The sequence below is a fragment of the Sphaerodactylus townsendi genome, linkage group LG11, assembly GCF_021028975.2.
Source record: "Sphaerodactylus townsendi isolate TG3544 linkage group LG11, MPM_Stown_v2.3, whole genome shotgun sequence".
In the NCBI taxonomy this organism is placed as follows: Eukaryota; Metazoa; Chordata; class Lepidosauria; order Squamata; family Sphaerodactylidae; genus Sphaerodactylus; species Sphaerodactylus townsendi.
In genome coordinates this window covers 6,107,820-6,128,073 of record NC_059435.1, presented here as the reverse complement: position 1 = coordinate 6,128,073, position 20,254 = coordinate 6,107,820, and the positions used below count along the sequence as shown (strand labels likewise).

Below are 20,254 nucleotides of genomic sequence, written 5' to 3'. Positions count from 1 at the left end.
TGTAGCAACCATGCAACTCTTCGAACGGGTGAATCATGACCCTAGGAGGGTTTACTCAGAAGCAAGCCCCATTGCCAGCAACCGAGCTTACTCCCAGGTAAAGGATCGTGCTTTAGTTATTTGCATGAAAATCAGTGGGGCTTAACAGGGTTACCTACACTGCTTCCCCCAAACTAGGTCTTTGGTTAAATGCTAATAATCGAGCCCAGTGGCTCAGGCCAGCCTAAATGTGTGAGCGGGGGTTGGGGGGGTGGGGGGAGAGAGACACTGTTTTGCGTGTGCCCACAGAGAGGGTTCTGAGTGCCACCTCTGGCACCCGTGCCATAGGTTCGCCACCACTGCCTTATACCATGATGTTTTCCTGCCGTTCAAGGTACATTTTAAGGTACATTCAAGGTACATTTCAAGATACATTCAAGGTACATTTTAATTGTGCAAGCGCTAGCAAAGTAAATGGCTTCGTGAAAACAGAATATTCAGAAGCTTATAGAAAATTAAAAGGTCAACTATTGGATAGAGAGTTCTCTACCCTAATCACCGCAGCCAAGAAAACGTGCTCCCTCCTGTACTTTTCTCTCCCATTTGAACGGGGCCACTTGGCACACTACCTGTATTGCTTAATAAACCCTGCTCAAAGGAGAGCCATAATGCTCGCCAGGTTTAATGTTATGCCTTCTGCCTTGTTACATGGCAGATTCAATAAGCAAGAAAAGGCTAAAAGATTGTGCTCATGTAACGATGGCTCAGTTGAATCTCTGGCCCACCAATTACTACACTGTCTCAGATTCAAGGAAATCAGATCCAAGTATGTGAATACATTTACCCGATCTCCCCGATTTAATTAGAGTACACTACTTGTTGGACAATCCTGATCCTTCTCTCTGTATGGCAGACTTTCTCCTGGAAATTACTCAAGGCCTATAGATTTCCTTCGGCCTAACATTTATAGATTTCCTTCGACCTAACGTTTATTTCCTGTATTGTATATGCTTTTTAATCTGTTTTTTATTATTGTTGTACTGTTGTCTATGCCAATAAAGGCTTGCTAGAAAAAAATATATTAAAACGTAGTTTCAGAGGGCAGCTGTTTTGGTCTGCAGTAGAAGAGCTGGATTCAAGTCCAGTAACACCAAGGAGACCAGCAAGGCCTTGGGGGTATAAATTTTTGAGAGTCAAAGCTTCTTCTGACTCGTATCTAAAAAAGGGAACTTTGGCTCTCAAAAGCTTCATACCCTGACATTTTTGTTGGCCTCTACGGCGCCACTGGGCTTGACTCTAGCACATGAACACTTGGCGCATGCAGCAGGAGCATTGGCGGTGGCCCCTGTTATTTCATAAGAGTGTGCTCATTTTACATACGTTTCATTATGAATTGATATACTGAGATAGAAGCTTGGGGGGGGGGGGGCAAGGGGATACAACCTGCCTTCTCTGACCCAGCGTGAAGGAGTTTTCTTGGTGGCCGTCTCCCTGGTGTTCCTTCATTGGATTAGGGCGGCGGGGGGTGGGGGTTCACATGAGAATCCCCCCGCCCATCTCTCTCGGGTCTAGGGTTGCCAGTCTCCAGGGGAGGGGGGGGGGAGGCGAGGCGAACGTTAGATTTCCTTCTATTTCAGTGGATCTCCAGATGACCCAGAAAGTGAGGGAAACGGCCGCTTTGGCTGGTGGATTCTATGGCATGATACCAGTGGTGGGATCCAAACATTTTAGTAACAGGTTCCCATGGTGGTGGGATTCAAACTGTGGCGTAGCACCAATGGGGCTGGGCGGGGCACGATGTGGACGTGGCCGGGCATTCCGGGGTGGGGCATTCCTGGGCGGGGCTGTGGCAAGGACGCAGCTGCTGCGCCGGTCCTTGGGCGGGAAACGAATGCACGCAGGCGCAGGCTGCCACGCACGCCGGTGCACCTCCTGCTAGACTGCTTCAAGTTCTGCGCGCTACTGCTGAGAGGAGGGGCGTAACTAAGGCAAAAATCACGTGGCAAAATCACCAATTAGTAACCCCCTCTCGGCACACACAAATAATTAGTCACCTACTCTCGGGAACCTGTGAGAACCTGCTGGATCCCACCTCTGCATGATACCCTGCTGAAGCCCCTCCCCAAACCCCACCCTTCTCAGCAGGGGTGTAGTGCCAACGGGCGAGAAACGTGGCGGAGGCGTTCCAGGGCGTGGCAGGGGCGTGGCGGGGTGCAGGGCGCATATAGTTCCCCCTTGCTCCAGCCCTGCTTCTCAGGCTCCACCCAAAAATCTCCAGGTATTTCCTAGTCCAGAGCTGGCCACCAGGTCAAGACTGGCTGCGGGTTCCAGTTCTGGAGAGACTGTTGCCCACCAGGCCAAAAGTATCTGAACTCTGAAAAGCCCCTTGGTGGTTTCTTGGTCAGAAGAGAAAGACTGCACCTCACAACAAGGCCTGACCCAGACCTGAACACTCTGCCCCAAGGAACCAGATGCAGCTGCCATTGTTTTAGTCGGTGATGCCCCAGAGAGCTTCTTTGGACTCACAGTGAACGCGAGTGGCATTTGATCCCCAGGGAATCAGTATTCAGGCTCTGACCTTGTTCCTCACTCTATAAATTACCCAGCCGGTGGGACCAGCTGTACGGCACTGGAGCTAAATTTGTTCATGACAAAATAACGAAGGCGCAGCTTTGCAGCCGGGCTAGTATCTGGAGGAGGAAAAAATATTGAGCCTGTTTTATAAATGTGCTGATGTGCCAAATGGAGTGTAATGCTGACAAAATGTATAGTGATACTCAAGCAAAATGGGCACAAGGACAGAATAAACAAGTTGGGGCTGCTGCGGCAGGACTTTGGAAGAGCCCTGAAGAGCCTGCGAGCCCCTCGTGGGAAATGTGGGGATCGGTCCCCCCAGCTTTGAAAGGCTGTCCGAGCACTTCCTGTTATCTTTTAGGTTGTGAGGGCTTAAACCTTTCGGTGGATCATTTCCCCCTCTTGACCAGGAGAGGTTGATTTCATCATGGGATTTCTCTGACCCATTCGACCAGGGGTGGCCAACCTATGGTGTTCCAGATGTTCATGGACTACAATTCCCATCAGCCCCTGCCAGCATGGTCACCACCCTTGCATTAGACCAGCGATGGTGAACCTTTTTGAGGCCGAGTGCCCAAATTGCAACCCAAAACCCACTTATTTATCGCAAAGTGCCAACATGGTAATTTAACCTGAATACTGAGGTTTTTGTTTAGAAAAAACGTTTGGCTCCGAGGCATGTGTTACTCAGGAGTAAGCTTGGTGGTAGTCGATGGCTTTGCTTTAAAGCAACCGTGCAACTCTTCCAACAGGTGAATCACGACCCTAGGAGGGTTTACTCAGAAGCAAGCCCCATTGCCAGCAACCAAGCTTACTCCCAGGTAAAGGATTGCACTTTAGTGTAACAGCGCTCGACAGGGTTACCTACACTACTTCCCCAAAACTAGGTCTTAGTTTTAATGCTAATAATCGAGCTCAGGGGCACAGGTCAGCCTAGATGTGTGTGTGGGGACTCTCTGTTTGCGTGTGCCCACAGAGAAGGCTCTGAGTGCCACCTCTGGCACGTGTGCCATAGGTTCGCCATCACTGCATTAGACCATGCTGGCTCTCCATGAGTACGGCTGGTTAAAAAGGAGAGGCTAGGAAAATGCCTGCCAGGCTAACGAAGATTTTTTGTACAAATACAGGAGTATGAAAAGCTGATCTGAAGGAAAAGGACGCTGTCTTCCAAGAACTTAAGGTCAGCCTCTGAATAGCAGCGCTGGAAGGTCGCAGCCCTGTTGTTGGGCCTCCAGAGGAACTGGTTGGCCACTGTGTGGGGCAAGATGCTGGACTAGATGGGCGACTGGTCTCACCCACAGGGCAGGGACCAGAGGGGCTTTTCCCAGCAAGGCTCCTGATTGGCCATTGGAGGTTTTTTAAAACTGTTGCTTTGTCAGCGGCTGCGACCAAATCGCTGTTTGACTGAAGGTGCGCTGTGGCAGCCATGCGGTGGTTGTGCCCGCCGTGGGTGTCAGAATTCCAGCGGTGCGTGCAAGCTCCAAAAAGGTTGGGGACAGAGGTGGGATCCAGCAGGTTCTCACAGGTTCCCGAGAGTAGGTGACTAATTATTTGTGTGTGCCGAGAGGGGGTTACTAATTGGTGATTTTGCCATGTGATTTTTGCCTTAGTTACGCCCTCCTCTCAGCAGTGGCGCGCAGAACTTGAAGCAGTCTAGCAGGAGGTGCACCGGCGTGCGTGGCAGCCTGCGCCTGCGTGCATTCGTTTCCCGCCCAAGGACCGGCGCAGCGGCTGCGTCCTTGCCACAGCCCCGCCCAGGAATGCCCCGCCCCCAGAATGCCCGGCCACGCCCCCATCATGCCCTGCCCAGCCCCATTGGCGCTACACCACAGTTTGAAACCCACCACTATGGGAACCTGTTACTAAAATGTTTGGATCCCACCACTGGTTGGGGATTACAAAGACCTAAGACTCCCAATTTGCATCACCTTTCTCTTCGAGTCACCTGGAAGGAGTCCTTTGCTGGCCGCAGATTAAGTAGCAGATTAAGCCTGATTTACCTCTCATATTACATTATCTCTGTGTGGATTCTGGTTAGGGAGCCTGTCATGTTTCTTTCCCTAGTATTGACCTTACACATCCACTGGCCACAGTGTAATGGGGCTCTCTTTAGCTACGTTGCAAGGGAAGGTACAGATCTGGGCAAATTGTCATTCTTCCGCCAGACTTGGAAAGAGGCTGCCATGGCTTCCAAAGAATAAAAACTAAGGTTATTTAACCTCTAACGCTTTGGTAGAGCCACCCCAGCTCCTATTTAAAGAAGGATGGAGGCCTACCCTGAAATGTGACACTTCTTGGTAGTGTCCCTAGAGAACATAAGAACAAGCCAGCTGGATCAGACCAGAGTCCATCTAGTCCAGCTCTCGGCTACTCGCAGTGGCCCACCAGGTGCCATTGGGAGCTCACATGCAGGATGTGAAAGCAAGGGCCTTCTGCGGCTGTTGCTCCCGAGCACCTGGGCTGTTAAGGCATTTGCAATTTCAGATCAAAGAGGATCATGATTGGTAGCCATAAATCGACTTCTCCTCCATCAATCTGTCCAAGCCCCTTTTAAAGCTATCCAGGTTAGTGGCCATCACCACCTCCTGTGGCAGCATATTCCAAACACCAATCACACGTTGCGTGAAGAAGTGTTTCCTTTTATTAGTCCTGATTCTTCCCCCCAGCATTTTCAGTGTATGCCCCCCGGTTCTAGTATTGTGAGAAAGAGGGAAAAGATTTGGAGTAAATCCAAGCCCATTTAAAGGAAAGAGGAAAAAGTTGTGGATTTTTGGAGGGGGGGAAGGGAATGCAGTTATTAATGCCAGGCAAAGTAAAGATTTATAGGCCGTTTGTTATAACACAAATTATCATTTATACAAGGAAGAACAGAATTATGTGAGCTGTTTTGGAGCAAGGCAGAGTATCAATGACATGCACTGCTACATAAATAACCTTATAGTTTCTTTTTTCACCAAAGCCATTACCAGAAGCTTAATATTTTGTAGTTTTTAGGTTGTAAAGGAGCAAATTCAGTATCTACCACAAAATGTGAACAAACAAAATGTGAACAATGTATTGTCGAAGGCTTTCACGGCTGGAATCACCAGGGTGCTGTGTGGTTTCCGGGCTGTATGGCCGGGCTGTATGGCCGTGTTCCGGGCTTTATGGCCGTGTTCTAGCAGCATTCTCTCCTGACGTTTCGCCTGCATCTGTGCTGGCATCTTCAGAGGATTCAGATCAGTGCTCTTTGAAGCTGTGCGGAACGGCAAAATCCACTTGCAAACAGTTGTGAAAGTGGTTTGAAAACACATTATTTTGCGTGTGCGGAAGGGGCCCTTGTTTCGTGACCAAAACAGATGCTGTGGTTTTAGTTCTGAGGCCCTTCCTTTCCCTCTGACTTCACTCTTTCAAGACAGTCCGCATAAACAAAATGATTTCCTGAGCACTTTAGTCAGGTGAGTAAGGGAAAAGTCATTTGCTTCAAAGATAAAGCTCCCTCTGTTGATGTCATGTGAGCAGAGTCCCTCAGCTTAATTTCCTACTCTTCAAAGCGAGCTGCGGAAGCATCAAGATACATGGAAGGCATGCTAGTCTGTTAGGAGGAGTTCACTTACGTTTGACGAACGCCTCTCCAAAGTCCTCAAACAAGTGATTGTTGGAAGTGAAGAACTTTGCCCTGTTTCTTCACCTCAGACTTCAGAGGGGGTCTTGACTAGAGAGTTTAAAAGATAGAGGGGTCAAGGCCCTGCGCATCTTTTCTCTACTCCTCTGACACCAACCCTTTGATGTGCAGATTGCGACTCTCAGAGAAATTTCCTTACCCCTTTTCACAACTCCATTTGCATGCACCTCGGAGTGAGGTGGACCGACTGCTCTCATGGTGCAGGGAAAATAACCTGGTTCTTAACACTAACAAGACAAAGGAGCTTATAGTGGACTATAGAAGGAATAGCTCAGGAATTCAGCCCTTGACTATAAATGGAGATCAAGTAGAGCAGGTGGCGAGTTTTAAATTTCTGGGTGTTATGATTAAAGAGAACTTGGGGTGTACAGACTGCCACGGTGGTTAAGAAGGCCCAGCAAAGACTGTACTATCTGAGACTGTTAAGGAAACAACAACTGAATGGAAAACTCCTGGTGTCCTTTTACCGCTGCGCTTTAGAGAGTGTCTTAACCTACTGCATCTGTGTATGGTTCTCCAGTTGCACAGTGGCAGATAGGAAGGCGCTCCAAAGGGTGATCACTACTGCACAGAGGATTATCGGCTGCCCTCTCCCCTCCTGGGAAGAACTCTATAATTCCCGAAGCCTAAAGAAAGCCCAAAATATTCTGAGGGACCCGTCTCATCCAGCACACTCTCTTTTTGAACTGTCACCATCCGGCAGACGATACAGGTCTATCAAAACTAGGACAAAGAGGCCCAGAGACAGCTTCTACTCTAGAGCTGTGGCTATGCTAAACTCTGCGGCTTCGTGTTGATGTGTTTGGGGCTGTGTAGTGATGGGTGGAGGAAGGGGAAAGGGAGGATGGGGTATGAGTCTGAAATTGTGTGCATGGAGGGATGCTGCTGTAAATTTCGTTGTGCGTGCACAGTGACAATAAAATGCTTATGCTTATGCATGCCTTATTCTCCATCGTGGAACCATGAGGGCAGCATGCCGGTCCTGTCTTTCCCTTCTTCCTAGTTAGTTAGGCTAAATTAGGAAACTTATCCAGATAATGAAGTTCCTGTAATAAATCAAGTACATTAGTTTGAATAGATAAAAAGGCTCTAAGTAATTTTGTTCCTGGCACAGACAGAAATTAGATGGGCTTTGCTGTGCACAATAAAGCCTTTGAGCACTCGGACAGATTGCCCAATTTTGGCATATGTATGAAAACAAAAATTTATCAGTGATATCCCAGACTAAAGGAAGATTGGAAATGAATTTAAATCCACATTTCCCAGGGGAGTGTTACTGCAATGCACAGCACAAGACTTGAAACCTCCGTTATTGTGTTCAATGTGCAAGCAGAAAAACTCCCCTGGTGTAGTGGTTAAGAGCAGGTGCATTCTAATCTGGAAGAACCAGGTTTGATTCCCCGTTCTGCCGCCTGAGCTGTGGAGGCTTATCTGGGGAATTCAGATTAGCCTGTGCACTCCCACACATGCCAGCTGGGTGACCTTGGGCTAGTCACAGCTTCTCGGCGCTCTCTCAGCCCCATCTACCTCAGAGGGTCTTTGTTGTGAGGGGGAAGGGCAAGGAGATTGTAAGCCCCTTTGAGTCTCCTGCAGGAGAGAAAGGGGGATATAAATCCAAACTCTTCTTCTCTTCTAGTCACAGTTCTTCTGAGCTCTCTCAGCCCCATCTACCTCACAGGGTGTTTGTTGTGAGGGGGGAAGGGCAAGGAGATTGTAAGCCCCTTTGAGTTTCCTGCAGGAGAGAAAGGGGGGATATAAACCCAAACTCTTCTTCTTCTTCTCTTCTAGTCACAGTTCTTCTGAGCTCTCTCAGCCCCACCCACCTCACAGGGTGTTTGTTGTGAGGGAGGAAGGGAAAGGAGTTTGTCAGCCCCTTTGAGTCTCCTTACAGGAGAGAAAAGGGGGATGTGAATCCAACTCTTCTTCTTCTCCTTATCTATCCTTATAGTTCAGATTCTTTCCTAAACTGGTAAATTGTTCTTTTCGATGCCGCCATATAAGTGAACCGCTCAAATCTCACAGGTCCATATTCTGACATCTCAGTGGCCATTTCAGGTGTTGCTAGGCAACTTGCAACCAGCATAACTGAGGATTCCAAGCCTGTGTTAAGTGTCAGCACATAGGGAAGGGGGAAGAGAAACAGACGAAGTTGATTACAAATGTAATAAAGACTATTCTACATTCAAATGCTGTGTGAATGAAAACATATAATACTCATGATTAACGGAATAATTCCGAATGCTGTGAGTAGAGACACTATAGATAGAACCTTCTATAGATAGAACCTAGGAGCAGCAGCAGCGTAGGAGGTTAAGAGCTCGTGTATCTAATCTGGAGGAACCGGGTTTGATTCCTAGCTCTGCCACCTGAGCTGTGGAGGCTTATCTGGGGAATTCAGATTAGCCTGTGCACTCCCACACACGCCAGCTGGGTGACCTTGGGCTAGTCACAGCTTCTCGGAGCTCTCTCAGCCCCACCCACCTCACAGGGTGTTTGTTGTGAGGTGGGAAGGGCAAGGAGATTGTGAGCCCCTTTGAGTCTCCTGCAGGAGAGAAAGGGGGGATAAAAATCCAAACTCTTCTTCTTCTTCTTCTTCTTCTTCTTCTTCTTCTTCTTCTTCTTCTTCTTCTTCTTCTTCTTCTTCTTCTTCTTCTTCTCCTCCTCCTCCTCCTCCTCCTCCTCCTCCTCCTCCTCCTCCTCCTCCTCCTCCTCCTCCTCCTCCTCCTCCTCCTCCTTCTGTGTGTCCCTGTGTACCAACTTAGGGCGTCCCATCTGGCACCGACCAAAGCCCGGGCATTTTCCATCATGGCTCTGGCTCTATGGAATGAGTATCAAGAGGTGAAGGAGGCCCCCTGCGGAGATCTTCAGGAGGCCCCCACCTGTTTGCCAGGGCTTTGGAAGGTGGTTGAATGGCTGGCATCTTTTAAGGAGCAGAGCGGGGGTGGGGTTGGGGGGGGTTTGTTGTTTTATTTTTGGTTTTGGTTTTCATATCATTTATTGGATTTATAACCCAATACAGCACAATTAAAAACCCAATAAACAGCAAAACTGTAGAACAATCTGCAATAAAACCAGCAGGGCGCGTAAACAACAACCAGGGTGTGAATGGTCTAAACAAGTTGCTGTATGCCACCTTGAACCAAGAGGAAAGGTGAGACATAGGTAGTCAGGCAAGTAGACAGAAAGAATGATGGATGCATTAAATAGAAGAAGGAGGAGGAGGAGGAGGAGGAGGAGGAGGAGGAGTTTGGATTAATCCCGCCCCCTTTCTCTCCTGTAAGAGAGGGCTGAGAGAGCTCCGTAGAGCTATGACTACCCCAAGGTCACCCAGCTGGTGTGTGTCGGAGTGCACAGGCTAATCTAGTCCCCCAGATAAGCCTCCACAGCTCAAGTGGCAGAGCGGGGAACCAGATTATGCCACTGCTGCTCATAGAATCACAGAGTTGGAAGAGACCACAAGAGTCATTGAGTTTAACCCCCCTGCCATGCAGGAACACGCAATCGAAGCACTCCTGACAGATGGCCACACAGCCACAGTTTAAAAACCCCCTCACCCCAACCCCCCCCCCCCCCCCCGAGGCAGCATATCCCACTGTCGAACAACTCTTACTGTGAGGATATTCTTCCTAATGTTTAGGTGGAATCTCTTTTCCTTGAAACCATTACTGCTTGTCCTAGTGTCTGGAGCAGCAGACAACAAACTTACTCCATTTTCAACATGACAGCCCTTCAAATATTTAAACATGGCTATCATGTCACCCCTTATTTTTCTCTTCTCCAGACTAAACATTCCTAGCTCCCTAAGTCTCTCCTCATGGGTCATGGAATCCAGACCTTTAAACATTTTGGTCACCCTCCTCTGGACCCATTCCAGCTTGTCAATATCCTTCTTGAATTGTTGCACCCAGAACTGGACACAGTATTCCAGGTGAGGTCTAAGCAATGCAGAATAGAGTGGGACTATTACGTTTCTTGATCTGGACACTATACTCCTATTGATGCAGCCCAGGATTGGTAAAAACAGTAAAAATGCAACTGTGGTAGCAGGCACAAGAGATGTTTAATTATACGTTGCCTCTAAGCCAGTGGTGGCGAACCTTTGGCACTCCAGATGTTATGGACTACAATTCCCATCAGCCTCTGCCAGCATGGCCAATTGGCTATGCTAGCAGGGGCTGATGGGAATTGTAGTCCATAACATCTGGAGTGCCAAAGGTTCGCCATCACGGCTCTAAGCTGACATTATTTTCGCCACTAAAACTGATTGCTAAATCCTGCTTCCTCTTCTACTTTTCCCTTGCAGAGTTCAGACATACAGTTGTGGAGGACGATCGGCAGCTTGGTTTTCGGAGTTTCTGGGCCGAGAGTGCTACCTTATCCGGCAGTGTCCAGATGTCAAGAGAAATGCAAAAGAGAACCATGAAAAGGGTATCTATATTTGCGTGCCTATGAGAAAACGAGTGGCCTGGCACCACAAATGTGAAATGTCGAAATGACTTCTATGCTGTTTTGTGGATTAAAATTAAAATTGCCTCAGCAGTACGGAATGCGTGGGAATTGTAAAACACATACACAGTAGGCAGTCTTTCGATATCATTCTGTCTATGCGAGGCTTTTGGGGGGGATCTACTTTTTTCTACTAAGTCTTCCTCATTAGCATCCCACAACATGTAATTCTAAATTGAATCTCTAAAGGAGACCTGAAACTAACTTTGTATTGAACATACTATAAACCAGGGGTCTGCAACCTGCGGCTCTCCAGATGTTCATGTTCCAATTGGCCATGCTGGCAGGGGCTGATGGGAATTGTAGTCCATGAACATCTGGAGAGCCGCAGGTTGCAGATCCCTGCTATAAACCAACATTTACTAAAACAGAATCTGAAAGGATCTAAATATGGGGGTGGAAAGTGCTGTCAGGTTGCATCTGACTTAAAAACCAACTCTTTTGCTCCCCACTTCTAACTGTCCCCTGATGCTGGATCTGTTTCAGGAGAGGCCCCCGTCATGGCTTCCTCACTCTCTTTGGTGAACGAAGCCCAGTATCTCCTGATAAATCAAACAAGTGTGTTACAACTCAGCGATCACATCACTGCAAGGCAAGTACGTCTAAAATCACAGGTTTCGTGGGATTTGTTATTTTTTACTTTTCCTGCAAATAAAGCTTGTCTTCACTGAATCTATTTCAGTGACCTTTGACTGAAATCACTGCATCCATTATTGGTGCCGATCCAGGGCTTGACACATGGTATAGTTCAGGCCCATCAAATCGCTGAAGCTAAGCAAGGTGGAAGAATACAGACAAGAAATGCAAGGAATGCAAACAATTGCAAACTGCCTCTACTCGTCTCTGGCTTTAAAAGCCCCTTCTGGGTTCATGGCTCGATGGCGCATGCATGCATATTTGATTACATGACGAATATCTTATTGGGCAACTTGGGTTCGATAATTCACCTTGGGGTTGATAATATGCCTTAGGGTTGATAATTCGCCTTGGGTTCGATAATTCGCCTTAGGTTCGATAATTCGCCTTTTTCCGGTTGGTCAGAGCATTCTTTGGAAAGAAGCTCCAATTTGTTTTCTGGGCAAATGGTGGCAGACAGTCGGGACTGATCCTTCCTGGGGAAATTCAGTGGGAGAGCATCTGCTCGGCACGCTGCAAGTTCGAGGTTCAGCCTGTGGCATCTCTCATTAAAAGTGCCAGGCAGCAGCAGGGGATGCGAAACCGTCCTTGAGACCCTGGTGAGATGCTGCTGGTCCGATTGGCCACACCTGACGTTACTGACCTGGATGGAACAAGGCTCTGTGTGCAGACAAGGCAGGTTAATGTGTTCCTTTTCTCCAGAGTTGCTGGAGATCAGTTGCGATTCCAGGAGGTCCCATCTGGAGGTTTGCATCCCCGGCACACAGTGGACCAAGATTGGATTCAGTGTAAATGTCAGAACCAACTCTGCCTGTTATTAAGATAGCAGCACCAAAATTTCAGAGTATCTTCGTGAGACTCTCCTGATGATACCACCCAGGTTTGGTGAAGTTTGGTTCAGGGGGTCCAAAGTTATGGACCCTGAAAGGTGTAGCCCCCATCTCCTATTAGCTCCCATTGGAAACAATGGTGGATGGGGGCACTCCCTAAACCAAACCTCACCAAACCCGAGTCATATCATCAGGAGAGGCTCCTGAAAAAACCCTGAAATGTTGATGCTGCTAGCCTAAAATCTGCGCCCCCTGCAGGCCAAAAACAGAAAAAACACTGAAAATCCCCCACTAACGAACCTGCATTTTTGGCGCCCCCCACAAGGTGGCGCCCTGGGCAGCTGCCCACTTTGCCCAATGGGAGGAACGCCTCTGGCCTAGAAAAACCAGATCGCCAGAACTGGCTTTCTCAAACTAGGGGCTACTACCTTCAATAAACGCTACTGATCAAACATCCAGAGTCTGCGTATTGGCTTAAGGACGAAGACCTAACAGTAAGGCAGTGTCATGTGCACAAGCGTGTACGAGGGGGGTTGAATGCAGCAGGAATCTTTCTTCTGCCAAGAAACCTGAAATTGCAAGGGAGTAAATAACATTTTCATTTGCTTTTCTCCTCTGCTGCCGTGGAGCAGACTAGGTGAGTCACTTCCCCTCCAGAAGCTGATCCATCGCTTCCGTGCCAACATTGTGATCAGCACAAACGAGCCATTCGAGGAAGACAAGTGGGACAATATTGCAATTGGCAGCCTGCACTTCAAGGTACAAAATGGCTCCAGCTGCGTCATGACGAGCAAAGGAAGCTGTTGAAGGCAGGCAGGCTGGGTTCCAGGGCCAAGGCACCGAATCCACTTCTTGGGGCGGCTTGGCAGAGAAGGTGCCAGTGAGAGGTGGGATCCAGCAGGTTCTCACAGGTTCCCGAGAGTTGGTTACTAATTATTTGTGTGTGCCGAGAGGGGGTTACTAATGGGTGATTTTGCCACGTGATTTTTGCCTTAGTTACGCCCCTCCTCTCAGCAGTAGCGCGCAGAACTTGAAGCAGTCTAGCAGGAGGTGCACCGGCATGCGTGGCAGCCTGCGCCTGCATGTATTTGTTTCCTGCCCAAGGACCGGCGCAGCGGCTGTGTCCTTGCCACAGTCACGCCCAGAAATGCCCCGCCCCGGAATGCCTGGCCATGCCCCTGTTGTGCCCCACCCATCCCCATTGGCGCTACGCCACTGTTTGAATCCCACCACCATGGGAACCTGTTACTAAAATTTTTGGATCCCACCACTGACCCTTCCCAATTATACAGTAAACTTCATTTTAATTCACAACTATACATTGAATAGTCTAAATTTGATGTTTTGATTTCTGGTGCGCTTTAACAAAAGTATCCCTTTTAGTCTGAGCGGCTTCAGTGAGGCCTGCCCAGGTGTAAGTAACTGAATCCAGGACTAGCATTCCTGTGCTTGGCTGTCAATCAAGGATTACTGTAATGAACACTCCTTCCCTGCCTAGGGTTGCCAGCACATTATTGGGAAATACCTGGAGATTTTGGGGACGGAGACTGAGGTGGGCGGGGTTTTGGGGAGGGGGAGGACTTCAATGGGCCACAATGCCAGAGAGTCCACCTTCCAAGGCCATTTTCTCCAAGTGAACAGATCTCTGTTGCCTGGAGCTCAGATGCAAAAGGGCGAGATCTCCAGCCATACCCTGGAGGTTAGGAACCCTACTCCTGTTTAGGAATACTGGGGTTGTTGGTTCCATAAATGCAGTGATCGGCCCGACCAATTCCGTCTGCCAACGCTTAAGAGCTCCTGAGCTTCCTGTCACAGTGGCGGAACAACAGAAGAGTCCCACAGTGGCGGAACAACAGAAGAGTCTCACAGTGGCGGAACAACAGAAGAGTCTCGCTGTCTCTTTTCTTATGTGGGCCACGGCTTGCTTTGATTAGGTGCCTGCCACTTATTCAAAGAGACAATAAATTTTGTTTTTATGGAGAATTTTTCACAAAAGAGAGAATATCTTTGGCTGTGCAAACTTTCTGCCATTTTCCATTTCAAAGGAGAGACGCCAAACTGAATACTCAAAAGTTTAAAATGTATTTAAAGGAGCCCTTCAACTGAATGTATATTGCTTGAAGGAAGAGCAGGCGTGTTGTAGAACAGACCGCAGTTGGGATTTTTATCCAAAATTATTGGTTAATATAATAGTCCTCTTGTCCCACTGTTAAATTACTGGCCATCCATCAATCTATTGCACAATGTGGGGAATCTTTTCTCTGGGGGGCTACCCTAACCCCACCAAGTGTTTTTTAAAAGTGGGTGTGGCCAAGAGGGGCTTTTGCCCAGCAAAACTTCTAACTGGCCATTGGAGATTTGATTGGCTCTGCATACTTTTAACAACCTTGCTTTGACTGCTTCGACCACAGCACAAGGATCTTCATTTTGTGACTGAAGGTCAACTGGAGCAGCCATTTTGTGACTCTGTCCAACATACTGTGTCAGAATTCCAGAGGTGCCCACATGGTTTGGGGCCCCTGATATAGAAGAAGAAGAAGAGTTTGGATCGATATCCCCCCTTTCTCTCCTGCAGGAGACTCAAAGGGGCTGACAATCTCCTTGCCCTTCCCCCCTCACAACAAACACCCTGTGAGGTAGGTGGGGCTGAGAGAGCTCCGAGAAGCTGTGACTAGCCCAAGGTCACCCAGCTGGCGTGTGTGGGAGTGCACAGGCTAATCTGAATTCCCCAGATCAGCCTCCACAGCTCAGGTGGCAGAGAGGAGAATCAAACCCGGTTCCTCCAGATTAGATATACGAGCTCTTAACCTCCTACGCCACTGCTGCTCCTGGGTTTCTTACTGGGGAAAGCCTAAACAGAAACTGTTCAAAGCATGCTTGATGTTGGAGGTATTGTAAAAATAGCTGCCGACCTTTGACGTCTTGGCTGAGGCAGGGGACGATGAGTCATGCAGACAGTTGGATTGAGAACCTTTTTCTGTGGAAATTTCAGGTTATGGGGCCATGCCACCGATGTCTCGTTATCTGTATTGATCAGCAAACTGGACAACGCAACAAGGAATTTCTTCAGAGTCTGTCTTCCACCAAAGATAGAAAGGTCAGCCAAAAATATCACTGGGGGGGAGGGGGAGGGGGAGAGCGACTAGATATTGTTTTAGCCCCCTTTTCCTTGTAACTTCTTTGCCTCCTGTGATGAATCATCTGCAGCCAGATCTAAATCATCATCATTCACACAAAAAAATAAGCAGCAGCACATACGTAATTAACATTCTCTTTTGTGCTGTCCGAGGGATGATGGTATTTAAGGACATCCGGGCAATCATGTGAAATGTCAGCGTCAGCACTCAGCTTCCCTTCTTTCAGTTGCAGTTTCCAAGTTAGAGAAGAGTTCTTGAGAGGAATTTTCAGGTTGAAGAAGAAGAAGAAGAAGAGGAGGAGGAGGAGGAGGAGTTTGGATTCTCCTGCAGGAGACTCAAAGGGGCTGACAATCTCCTTGCCCTTCCCCCCTCACAACAAACACCCTGTGAGGTAGGTGGGGCTGAGAGAGCTCCGAGAAGCTGTGACTAGCCCAAGCCCAAGAAAATGGAAGTCCAGTTTGACTGATGAAGAATATGAGAGGGAACACAAATGGTGGCAAAAGAGAAGCAAGTTAGCTGTAAGGGAGGCAAAAAAGGATTATGAGGAACGCATGGCTGCGAACATCAAGACCAGCAACAAACAGTTCTTCAAGTACATCAAAAGCAGGAAGCCAGCAAGGGAAGCGGTAGGCCCGTTAGATGACAAAGGAACAAAGGGTGTTGCTAAAAAGATGGCAGGGAGATTGCAGAGAAGCTGAATGAATTCTTTTGCATCTCTGTCTTCACCCAAGAGGAGGTGGAGGGAACATTCCTGCACCTGGAACCAAAGCTTCTTAGGGAGGCCGAATCCAAGGAACTAGCGAAGATAGGTGGTAGACAAGGAAGAAGTTCTGCCCCGCAGCCATTGATAAACTATTAAATGTTACCAAAACTCCCCTGGCCCAGATTGCATTCCAACCTAAGAGTTGCTTAAAGAGCTCAAGCTACGAAATTGCTGATCTTCTCACTTTAATATGCAACTTATCCCTGAAATCAGGCTCCATCCCTGAAGACTGGAAGATGGCCAATGTCACACCAATCTTTAAGAAAGGGATCTAGAAGGGGGGACCCGGGAAATTACAGGCCAGTCAGTTTGACATCTGTTCCTGGTAAAATTAGTAGAATCTATCATTAAAGATAAAAATTATAAAACATGCTTAGTAAAAGCAAGACTCTGCTGAGAAAGAGAGCTTCAGCATGGCTTTTGCAGAGAGCAAAATCCTGTCTTCTACAAGAGCTTACTAGAAGAGTTCTTTGAGGGTGTAAACAGGCATGTGGACAGGGGTGAACCCGATTGGACATTGTCTCACTTGGATTTCCAAAAGGCTTTTGACAAAGTTCCTCACCAGAGACTGTTGAGAAAACTCAGCAATGAAGGGAATAAGAGGGGAAGTCCCTCCTATGGTTTAAAACTGGTTGAGAAACAGGAAACAAAAAGAGAGTGGGTGTAAATGGGAAGTTCTCACAATGAAGAGATGTCAGGAGTGGGTGTCCCCAAGGATCCGCTTTTGGGACCAGTGCTCTTTAACCTATTCATAAATGACCTGGAAGTAGGGTGGTGCAGCGTGGTGGCCAAGTTTGCAGATGATACCAAATTATGTAGGGTGGTGAGAACCACAAAGGATTGCGAAGAGCTCCAAGCGGACCTTGATAAACTAGGTGAGTGGACTCAGAAATGGCAAATGCAGTTCAATGTAGCAAAATGTAAAGTGATGCACATAGGGGCAAAAAAAAAATCCAAAACTTCACATAACATCGCCACAGGGGTCAGTGCTACTCAGTCACAGACCAGGAAAGGGATTTCTTAGAAGCTGTCTTTAGTTGATAGTTCCATGGGAATGTCAACTCAATGCATGGCAGCTGTGAAAAAAGGCAAACTCTATGCTGGGGATGATTAGGAAAGGAATTGATAATAAAACTGCAAAGATTGTCATGCCCTTATATAAAGCAGTGGTGCGACCGCATTTGGAGTACTGTGTTCAGTTCTGGTCGCCACATCTCAAAAAGGATATAGAAGAGATAGAAAAAGTGCAGAAAAGGGCAATGAGGATGATTGAGGGATTGGAGCACCTTTCCTTATGAGGAGAGGCTGCAGCCGCTTTGGGACTCCTTTTTTTTTAGTTTGGAGAGGAGAGACGGCTGAGCGGGGATAAGGATTGAAGTCTATAAAATTATGCATGGGATAGAAAATGTTGACAGACAGAATTTTTTTTCTCTCTTTCTCACAATACTAAAACCAGGGGGCATACAATGAAAATGCTGGGGGGAAGAATTAGGACTAATAAAAGGAAACACTTCTTCACGCAGCGCATGATTGGTGTTTGGAATAAGCTGCCACAGGAGGTGGTGATGGTCACTGACCTGGATTGCTTTAAAAAGGGCTTGGACAGATTTATGGAGAAGTCAATCTACAGCTACCAATCTTGATCCTCTTTGATCTGAGATTGCAGATGCCTTAGCAGACCAGGTGCTCAGGAGCAACAGCCGCAGAAGGCCATTGCGTTCACATCCTACATGTGAGCTCCCAAAGGCACCTGGTGGGCCACTGCGAGTAGCAGAGAGCTGGACTAGATGGACTTTGGTCTGATCCAGCTGGCTTGTTCTTATGTTCTTATGTTCTTATGTCACCCAGCTGGCGTGTGTGGGAGTGATCAGGCTAATCTGAATTCCCCAGAGAAGCCTCCACAGCTCAGGCGGCAGAGCTGGGAATCAAACCTGGTTCCTCCAGATTAGAGACACGAGCTCTTAACCTCCTACGCCACTGATGCTCCCTACTTGTCAGGGTCTCTGAGGTCCCACATTTTTCTATATGAGTAAATATGCCTTGAAAGGGAAATTTAATGTGGTAGTATCTTCAGCACTACAAACGAGTAGCAAGATCTCCCAATGTCCTTGCCTGGAGGGATCTAGAGAGATCCAGTGGAGAGCCTTGTCCTGAGGTATGTTCTGGCTGCAAAGGGGGGGGGGGATGTATTTGTTTTGTGCCTTTCCATTAAGAGTAATGAGGAAGCTAATAGTACAGCTCCCCTGCTGACATCAGAATACAGTGTGCGAAGCTACACAGCTTGCAGCATAACATTTTGCTTCGTTTTCAAATTGTTTTGGATAGTTAATGCCCTTGAAGTCAGCAAGGAAACAGAGATGTACAGTACAACACTGAGTATGTTTACTTAGGAGTAACTTTCATTGAGCTTAGAGCTGTATGAACATTCCTTTTTCCTTGTCTTTTTGGTTTTGCATGTTGTGGTTGCAAATGTTTTGTTCGTTTTTCTCATTGCTGGTCTAGGATTACATCAGTTTCTTGTTCTTCATCATTCTCTATGGGCAAGACTTTCCTCCATTTTAACTATCGGCAAGACTGTCCATGCCATAAAGTTAACATTGCAAGCTCTATGTGAAATTGTCAACGCTGATCCAGTCGCCCCTACTTCTTTATATCTGTGCCTGAATATTAACTTCACAAGCTTTATGTGAAATGGACACAGCTGATCCAATGTCTCTGCTTCTTTATACCTGTGCCTGGATATTAGCATTGCAAGCACTATGTGAAATTGACAACACTGATCTAATTGCTCCTGCTTTTTATCTGTGCCTAAACATTAACATTGCCAACTCTATGTGAAATTGACAAAGCTAATCCACCTGTCCCTGCTATCTGTGCCTGAACGTTAATTTTGCAAGCTCTATGTGAAATTGACAAAGCTGATCCAATGCCTCTGCTTCTTTCTATATGTGCCTGAATATTAGCATTGCAAGTGCTATGTGAAGTTTACAATGCTGAGCCAGTCACCCTGCTTCTTTATATCTGTGCCTGAACATTAACATTGAAAGCTCTATGTGAATTGACAAAGCTGATCCAATCGCCCTCGCTTCTTATTTCTGCTTCAACATTATGTCACTAGTTTGATACAACAAAGATTTTTTTAAAAAATATTCCTTTTAAAAATGGAGGATAAGGGAGAGAAGATCATGACTGAAGGGAAGTCTCGACAACCACACAGGGGTATGGATAAGGGCCAGGTGTTTGGTGGAGCAAAGAAATAAAGACCATTTCAACATTTGCACACTCAAGGGAAGCTGGCTTAAAACAGACAGAAAAAACATCACAGTAAAAATGTTCGGGAAAACATTGGAGGAAATATGAATGAAAAATGTTCCTGGAACCAAATTGAAGAAAAAGCATGCAAAATTCAAAGGAGAAAATGTAGCATTTGGCAGCAAGATTCATTGTAAACAACTTGTGCGGAAAAGGTCCTAGATGATATAATACTAGGATTGTGTTTCTCCGTCAAAAGATATTGTGACTAGTGCATTGTCATGATTGTGCAATCTGGTGGATATTTGACATTACAAATGTTCTAAGCTTGTTTTCTTTTCAGACTAACTTTGGAATCTACCTGATGAATCATCCTGAAAGGTCATTCTCAATTCCAAATACTTTGTCAGTGGGTTCTCAAGTACTTCCAGTGGAGAAGAACATCACATGTTCATGGTCCCCTGAAGAACAAACTACAGGGTGACTTCACATCACATATCTTCTGAATACAAAGTGCCTTTACCAAAGATCTGTTTGTCAGATTTTTGTCTGTGTCTGTGACTGGAATTAATAAAGCCATATAATTCTTCCAAATCTTTATCATCAAATTGTTTGCCTGGGATGGGCGGAAACGAGATCTTGGAGTAATAATGTTTACGCATGAATGGTAGAGACAGCTTCTACTCTAGAGCTGTGGCGATGCTGAACTCCGTGGCTTCATGTTGATGTGTTAGGGGCTGTGTAGGGATGGGTGGAGGAAGGGGAAAGTGAGGATGGGGTATGAGTCTGAAATTGTGTGCATCGAGGAATGCTTCTGTAAATTTCGTTGTGCGTGCACAATGACAATAAAATGCTTATGTTTATGCTTATGCTAAAGAATGGTATTTGTGGAACAACCGATGAAATTGCCAGA

General features: G+C 47.0%; 1 protein-coding gene across 3 annotated transcripts in view; it reads left to right on the top strand.

The window, feature by feature from the left end:
- Positions 1-19,935, top strand: part of MOCOS (molybdenum cofactor sulfurase) — a 154,866-nt gene extending 134,931 nt beyond the window's left edge. For all 3 annotated transcript variants that reach the window (XM_048511741.1, XM_048511740.1, XM_048511742.1), the window contains exons 11-15: positions 10,521-10,645; positions 11,210-11,315; positions 12,822-12,948; positions 15,182-15,286; positions 19,685-19,935. In XM_048511741.1, the coding sequence (XP_048367698.1) occupies positions 10,521-10,645; positions 11,210-11,315; positions 12,822-12,948; positions 15,182-15,286; positions 19,685-19,825 (604 nt within the window). In that variant the 3' untranslated portion in view covers positions 19,826-19,935. The remainder of the gene's footprint in view (positions 1-10,520; positions 10,646-11,209; positions 11,316-12,821; positions 12,949-15,181; positions 15,287-19,684) is intronic.
- Positions 19,936-20,254: the final 319 nt, after the last annotated feature.